The sequence below is a fragment of the Gambusia affinis genome, linkage group LG03 (assembly GCF_019740435.1).
Source record: "Gambusia affinis linkage group LG03, SWU_Gaff_1.0, whole genome shotgun sequence".
Lineage (NCBI taxonomy): Eukaryota > Metazoa > Chordata > Actinopteri > Cyprinodontiformes > Poeciliidae > Gambusia > Gambusia affinis.
Genome location: NC_057870.1, coordinates 18,232,849 through 18,241,098, shown reverse-complemented (window position 1 = coordinate 18,241,098; position 8,250 = coordinate 18,232,849). Strand labels below are relative to the sequence as shown.

Below are 8,250 nucleotides of genomic sequence, written 5' to 3'. Positions count from 1 at the left end.
AAAAGATCTCAAGAGACTTGAAAGAGACTTTTTTTTCTCCTGCTGATATGCATCTTACAGACGCGTCCTGACCTACCACCATCAAAGGTCACACAGCATGTGGACTTGTGCTCCTCTATTCTCTTTTTTTTTATGGTTTTATAACTACAACAGCTTATTGTGTTTTAGAACCAAGGAGTTTTATTATGTAGCACGTGATTCTAAATTTGGTGCCACATTTTATAAATTACTTCTGCAAAAATTATATTTCCTTTACACATTAGCATTAAGTGAGTCATATAATCCATTAAATAAAGTACCAGGTGTGAAATTAAAGGGCTCAAACAGGAACAAGGTGAAGTTTTCTAAACACCTTCTTAAATCATTCTGTGATTATGAATTGCATAAGCAACTGTGAGTATAAACCATTTGTTGTTTTCATTCAGGGATGAAAACATCAGGGGTAAAATTTAGAGACTGAGTGTTTCAAACACAGGAGACAGAAAGTCACAAAGGAAGAGGAAGGTGGGAGACAAGGCAAAGGAAAAGGATTCAGGAGCTCATCAAGCCAGTCAAAACTTTTACTGTGCAGCCAAAAGAAACTTTGCCAAAAACCTGAGGCAGAAACACTTTACCAGAGAGAAAATGAAGACAGGATGAGGGCTTAATTTACTGCCAAGTCTTTGCTGCAAGAGTTGTAATTTAAGAAAAAAAAACACTGTGGCTAAAAAAAGCTCCATAAAGTAAAAACTGTTTGCAGTAATTTTTTTGCTGTTTGAATCTTTCTGGTTTTTCTCTCCTTTGTTTGAACACTTTTACTTATAAGCATTCAACAAATGCACATTAAAAAACAATATTTCTCTTTTCACACTGACTGCATGTTGTATCGCTCACAACATTTAGCACAAACGTATCACAATCAGAGAGGGGGGAAAATATATATATTTTTTGAGTGAATTAATAAAAATCCACCTGTATCTCTTGATAAATCTCAACATCTCAGTGATGCAACTTGTGCTCGTCCTCCGTGAAATGGTTGTAAAAGCGTGACAATGTCTCCCTCTGCTGGTTATACGAAATGTATTTTTTCTGCTTATTTGCAAAGCTAAGTTTTATTTTAATAATCTATTATATATAATTGGCTTGAATTAAACCAATCTTTTAGTTATATATAGTAATTTATTTAATACTATTTTATATTCTATATTAGTTTTAGGGATTTGAATTTTGAAATGAATAAAAGAGTATGGTCAGAAAAAGAATATTACACAGCTCTCTGCTTTTAATCCCACTTAAAAACTCCTTGCAGAATCACTCTTAAAAATATTCTTACCGATAATTTATTTTATTAGTGACTATACGCTTTTTTATTATTAAACAAATCATGTTTATTTTTAATAATTAACATTAGCTTTTCTGCACAACATAGGAGTTCTTTTAAGTCAGTAATTCATTAATATTAAAGAAAACGTTCTAGTTGTAAGTGAAATAATCTGCCAGAGGAACAAGACAAAATTTCCATATTATATATGAAAAATTATCTTGTTCCACTGGCAGATTATTTCACTTACAAAAAGTACTTATTCATCAATACTATGACATTATTGACTTAAAACAAGCTAATATTTATAGTAGAAAAGTTACTTGCACATTTATTTTGTCTTATTTCAAGTGTACTAAGATATTTGAACTAGAAACTAGACCAACAATACTTGATAAGATTTTGTGTTTTGTGATGCTAAAGACACATTGAACTACAGACACATTGGCTCCGCCCCCTTAAGGAAGTAGCGTAAAACTCCACCAAACCAACAGGTAATAGACCTCAATGCCTGACCTGAGACATTGGGGGTTTTTTTGGTCACATTTTGCTGTATTAGTCAACTTTGAGACGAAGACAATAGGCAAGAAAGTTCTCCAAAGAATCGTACATTAAGTCTGTAAGGTTATTTGCACAAAATCTCATTGAACGTGAGAGTGAACGCTGTATCAGACGCAAAAGTTTTGCTCGTACAAACAGGTGAGAAAGGACTTAAATAATACCGGTTTGTGAAAATCTGTTTTAAGGAAAATGCTTAAAAGTCCACATTAGCATTAGATGCTAATGTGCTTACATGTAAATACTGCAGTTACTGCAGCACATGTTTTCATGAGCTACCACTGGATGACAAATGCTGGAAATGTTGATGGAGGTTCAGTCCCTCCAGATAAGGGGTGTGTACTTAGGCAGAAATTGATTGGTCAGTTGCTGATAAACCCCCTAGAATGATTGACAGGTGACATCATGTCAATTATTCAATAATACACAGAACAACTGGGGTTAAGTACCTTACTTAATTTTCCTATTCAAGATAACTACTTTCCTATTGAGTCAGAAAACAATTAGACCAGAAAACATTTGTTCTTAGAGTCCTCAAAAGTCTTACAGCAGCTGAATCATTCCTTGTCTGGTGATTAGCTGCATGTTTTTTCTTAATTTTTTTCAGTACATCAAAAAGAGTTGCTGCCTGACCCTTCCTTTCCCTATAAGGGTTCCCTCATCTGATCAGGTGACTATGTGTTATTCATCATTGTTAATGAGGTTCCCACTCCCATCCTCAAGAGCAGATTCTAAGCTCTGTGTCTGGCTCAGGCTGCCAGCTCGTCACTCTCCTGCAGCCACAGGTCAGCTTAATCAAGTTTCATCGGAACACCCTGGAATCAGTTACAAGGTAGGGAATAAATTAAAGATGCTCACTAAAAAGAAAAAAAAAAAACGTGTCAAAGAGCATAGGGGGAAACAGAAGATGCAGATGACGATGACTCAGGATCAGGAACCTGAGCCAAAGCAGAAAACTAAGCAGGCAAGTGAATCAAAGAACACTGGAAGACTGAAGAAGTTTGAGGAAGGCGATGTAGACGGTAACACAAGGCATGATGTGAGGAGCACAGAGAAGAAAGGAAACGAGACAGAAGAGCCACAAACTACAGAGGAGAGCAGGGATGAGTAGGGCTACAAAGAAAACGATAATGAGTCCCTGGGTGGAAGGAAAGGAGAAAAACTCCCTGATGTGATCGAGACGACCAAAGAAGTTCTTTGTCAAAGTCAAGATGGGAGCAAAGAGCAAAAACAATAAAGGTGGAGATCAGGATGAGGACGATGAGAAAAAGAAAAAGAAAGACAAGAAGAAAAAAGGCTCAAAGAGAGATGACAGCAATAAAGACACAAAGAAGACAAAAGGGAAGAAGAAAAAGATTGAAGACTATGTTGAAATCTACGAGAACGAGCTACGCAACTACGAGCCGGAGGTACAGGAAAACTATGAGGATGAATACCACAAAAAAAAAGGTGATACAAACTTCTTATTTCAACCCGAACAATATATATGTGTGTATATATATATATAGTCATTAAATTGTTATGTAAGTTAAGTAAGTTATTTACTTTAGGTGAAAAGTATCAAGGATAATCTGACCCTCAGACAAGTGAAGGATCCTTGGTTGTCATTACAGACGTCTGAGTGCCTTCAATTGCGTGTGAGTAGATTAGTTTAATGTTCACCGTAGCCTGTAGCAGACTTGATAGCATGCTATCATGAAACCCTATCTACATGACACTTGTCACTAAGTATTACAAAGTGGCAGTTTCACGTCCATCACTGCTGGCCCTTTAAAACCAAACCAAACCTGATGAGCGCAAATATTTTCTCACTAACAACAAAAAATACTGAATTGTTTCAACACCTGTTTTAAAAAGACAGGAAACAGCGCATTTTCTTTTATGTAAATCAGTATCTTTACAGAGTTAATGTGTATCAGAGCAGCAACATGATCTTGAGTAAAATGTAGACACTTAATTTGATTGGAAAAGTTAAATGTGCAACAAGCAGCAACTGCTCACTTTTTTCTTTTTTTTTTTCTTTTTTTTTTGAAGATTACCACCTTTTGGTTGGTGGCATTTTTTATGCATTATCTGGGTAAAATATGCAGATCTGGTCTTCAAAAATGCCAAGAAATTTCTAATTTAAAAAGTGTAACCGGATTCTTTCTGTGATGTGTTGGATTGAAGTGAAGGGTTTGCAGTAACACAGAGCGTCTTTTGAGATGGATTATTTCTGTTTCTGTTTCTTCTGATGAGAATAACCATAAAACGTAACTTTTTTGGTTAAGTTGTGTGTCATGTAAAGATAACTCCTTTTTTAAAAAAATGTCTGGCTGATTGAAGGAAAAATCTAAATATTTGGAGCTTCTGAACTCTTTTTGGTGCAACATACCATGTCGGTGGTGGTTGATTACTCTTTATAATTCCTCCTAAGTGAAAATCACATGTTTGAACATGAGGATCCTGTAAATATTAATGAAACTTGACTTCATAGCTTTAGCTAAAGAAAGTAAAAGATTCTTCGCTGCATGTAATTCCATAATTGTTTTTTATAAACCCTGCAGTGTATGAGGTGGTGACTATTACGGGGGATGAGAGTGGAGCAGGTACTGATGCCAACGTGTTCGTCACTCTTTTTGGAGAGTATGGTATCACACCCAAAATTCACCTTGCCAGCAAGTAAGGGAAAATCTGCAGATAGTCATCCATGTGTTTAATGAAGATAAAATCAAAAGTTTAAAACCTCATGTTTTTCCTCCACTCCCACAGCACAGAGAAGAAGTAAGTACTTCATGAATGTTATGCAGAGCAGACTGAGTGCAGTGATTGGTGTTAATTGGTTCGCATGTCCTTTCTTCTGCTGGATGAATTTTCTCACATTTTTGCAAGGCTTGTTGACTTTATTTTACTTTACTGGGAGTTAATGTGGGATCTTCCCTTCATCTCTCTATATAAAGCCTTTTCTGTTTTCTTAAGAGTTTTTTTTTTTTAATTCTAGAAATTGCAAATACAAGAGCACCTAAATGTCAACACATTAAAATGTATATTTATTTTTTTATAACAGGAGTCGAACTGCTTTTGAAAGATCTAAAACTGATGTGTTCAGGATTCGAACTCACAACGTTGGACACATAAAAAAAATTAGGTATGACAGGAACCACTGATCCTCTCTATTCTTATTATATTCAACTTCAGGCAGCGATAGATGTATGAGTTGCTTTCTTTAAAGGATGTTCTTTTCCTGGTTGTCCAGGATTGAGCATGACAACACAGGCATGAACGCCAGCTGGTTCCTGGACCGTGTGGTCATCACGGATGTCATTCGCCCTCATCTCAGGTTCTACTTTGCTTGCAACAACTGGCTCAGCAAAGAGGAGGGAGATGGCCTTTTTGCCAGAGACCTGCTGGGCAGCATGGACCAAATGGACATGCCCAAATGTAAGAACTTATTTGTCACAAAAAAGCCCCCAAAAATCAGAAAAATGGGTTTAAGGACTTTTTTTCAAATGTTTTCTTTGATTTGACTTTGGTTTTCCAGATAATAAATACATTGTCAGCGTTTTTACTGCGGAAATGAAAGGAAGTGGAACCGATGCGGACGTCTTCATCAATATTTTTGGCGAGTTTGGGGACACAGGTACCAAACAAGTTGCTTTTCTCACAATATAGATACCAATTTCAAATTCAATTTATTTCAATAGTGTTTAATTTATCCCAAATATAGATTAAACATTGCCATAACGCATCCATTTATCTTCAACAAGTAATTGTGGATGGTGATGCCGTGAGCAGGAAGGATCTGCGGCAGCTGCCAGTCTTACATTGAACCTAAAAACACCTCTGACTGAAGACTGTTGCTGTATCACAGTCTCCTGACTGTATCAGTCCACAGTTACATGTCCTAGATGACACCATAAGTTGTTGCAAGCCCTCCTAATCCACCTCATTTACTTTTGTTGCACCTCCTAAACATCTGTCCAGTCGTGTGGTTAGTAAGCCACCTTCCTCTTTTAGCTCTGGAGTTGTAATTCAGGTATTACTTGAGCTTCTGAGATGCCCATCAGCTGCTCCCCATTGTAATTGTATCAACACACATCAACTGCCCAAAAGTAAAAAAACAAAAAGAAAGACAAAAATGTAAGGCCAAAAATCCTTCCATCTTAATAATTGTCCAAACAAGCAATTTTTCAACCATAAAAGTGTCAAAAATAACAAATCAGAACTAAAGTAACAGAGCTTCTCCAACATGCTGCCATCATAAATTGGTGCATCTCTAGTTCTGATGCAGCTACTCATGAATTCAGCTGACAAAATGTACTATCTCTTTGTTTTTTAGGGGAGAGGCGCCTTGACAGTGACAAAAATAACTTTGAACAGGGCACAGAGGACAAGTTTACCATTGAGGCGCCAAACTTGGGTAAAATTAGGAAGATCACCATCGGCCATAACAACAAAGGTTCCTCCGCAGGATGGTTTGTAGATAAGGTGGGAATAGTGTAAATGGATTCATCTTGAAAGTTAGAGATCTAAATTTCCAGTCAGAAAATCTCGTGAAATGCACACTGAAGTCTGTTTTCAAACTTCTGGAGTACAAAGTTTATTTTCTTACTTAAAAGTTGGAATTTCTAAGTCCCAGTTGGAAAACTGATAAAAATAAAAAAATCTAAGTTGGGGCTGCATTTTGAAAAGTCAAGTAGTTTTCAAAATCTCCAGCCTCAAAGTCCTGCAGATAACCGCTGGCACACACCACAACTTTTTCATAGCAACAAGACTTGTTAGATGTCTGCCTGTATAACTGAAGATGAAATATGATACCAGAACAATCTCAAATCTCATGTTTTTCAACCTTTGTTATGAATTCAAAATTTCCCAAGTTGGAACCATAACACAACCCAGAAGTCAAAATTCCAGTACAAATTCTGAAATATCTAAAATGTAATAAAATTGGTGAATACAAACTGTTAATGCATTTCTGACAGTTTTTTTAATCAATGACACACAGACATGTTTTACATATTTGACAAATGTTTTAGTGTTTGGTAACCAGTTATTGGTTAGTGCAGAATAAGCTCATCTTATCAGCAAAATCATTACCAGATCAAAATTATGTGGATTGTTCAATTATCAAAATGAACATTAGGACAGGAGGTCTGGGGATGATTTTTTTATTTATTTCAATAGCAGAGACATTATAAGTAATATTTGCAGTTGCACATTTATAGAGGACAATAAAAATAAACTAAAAAATCTCACAATCCTCCACTTGTTCATATAAAAGTTATACAGCTCCTGAAAACGTTAAGAGATCATTTAAAATGATAATTTTCTATGATCTTACTTTATGTTTGAGTAAAATTAACATTATTCTTTTATTTTATGAACTACTGACTGCATGTCTCCAAATTAACAGGCAAAATATAGTTTTTATTAGCGGAAAATGAGAAATGGCCAAAGTAAAGAACAAGATGCGGTGCTTTCATACCTCAAATATTGCAAAGAAAACAAGTTCATACTCATTTAGAAACAACAGTACTGATGTTTTAATTCAGGAAGAGTTCAGAAGTCAATATTTGGTGGAATAACCAGAAGGTTTTCAAACAGGGGTTCAATGCAGTGGGCTTTTCATTTTTTCCAGACCTGTATATTTTTGCACTGACTCCAGCTCAGGCAGCAGTTAAAAACAAACATGAGCAATGCTTCAAAAGACTTCTCCTCCCACCGTCAATGATCTTACCAGCCTGGAAACCGAATCTAGTCTTTGTTTCAGAAATATGTAAGGCTAAGAAATTTCTTTTCCTCTCCATTCCAGTTATTGAAAGTACAGACGGACATGTTTAAGTCGTTGTAGAACATTCAGGCCCTCCTCAGTAATACTTAAGACACTGGATCTCCTCATTTCCGTTTCAGCCTTTCTTATCTGGGTTTCCCATCTCAGCTCTTCGAATGCATACAGTACGGTGTGCGCCTGTGTGCGATGAGTTTGCTCAAACTGGCGCGTACACGGACACATACATGACACGCATGTCGTCATCCTAGCCTCTGTGTAAAGGGAAACCATGCCTCATTAAGGGATAGACTTACAACACAGAGACAGATGAGTCAGTAAATTTGTTTGTTCCTGCAGAGACAACTGACTCTGAAGTGTGGTTGTTAATGCAAATTTGCATACCGAGAGGAGTTTGTGCTGGAGTATCAGTTAACAATATATTATCACGATCTGAACAGCTGAAAACATTTCAGTTTTGAGTTTAAAAGAAAGTCCATGAAATTCCCATCATTCAAAGTCAAAAGACAAAGAACAAGGACTTTAAATTTGTCCCAACAAACATGCTGAAATACTGAGGTCAGTCAGAAAGTAAATAAAAATTGCAAAATGGTTAGAGGTTGTTAGGGATGTTATTTGTGCATTC

At 36.3% G+C, this 8,250-nt stretch overlaps 1 protein-coding gene across 1 annotated transcript in view; it reads left to right on the top strand.

Annotated features, from left to right (window-relative positions):
* The first annotated feature begins 1,788 nt into the window (after nt 1-1,788).
* The window catches only part of loxhd1b (lipoxygenase homology PLAT domains 1b), a 31,081-nt gene continuing 24,619 nt past the window's right edge, over nt 1,789-8,250 (top strand). The window contains exons 1-9 of the mRNA XM_044110558.1: nt 1,789-1,999; nt 2,466-2,528; nt 2,612-3,307; nt 4,405-4,519; nt 4,610-4,621; nt 4,905-4,985; nt 5,094-5,278; nt 5,379-5,477; nt 6,177-6,325. Of these exons, the coding sequence (XP_043966493.1) occupies nt 3,070-3,307; nt 4,405-4,519; nt 4,610-4,621; nt 4,905-4,985; nt 5,094-5,278; nt 5,379-5,477; nt 6,177-6,325 (879 nt within the window). The 5' untranslated portion in view covers nt 1,789-1,999; nt 2,466-2,528; nt 2,612-3,069. The remainder of the gene's footprint in view (nt 2,000-2,465; nt 2,529-2,611; nt 3,308-4,404; nt 4,520-4,609; nt 4,622-4,904; nt 4,986-5,093; nt 5,279-5,378; nt 5,478-6,176; nt 6,326-8,250) is intronic.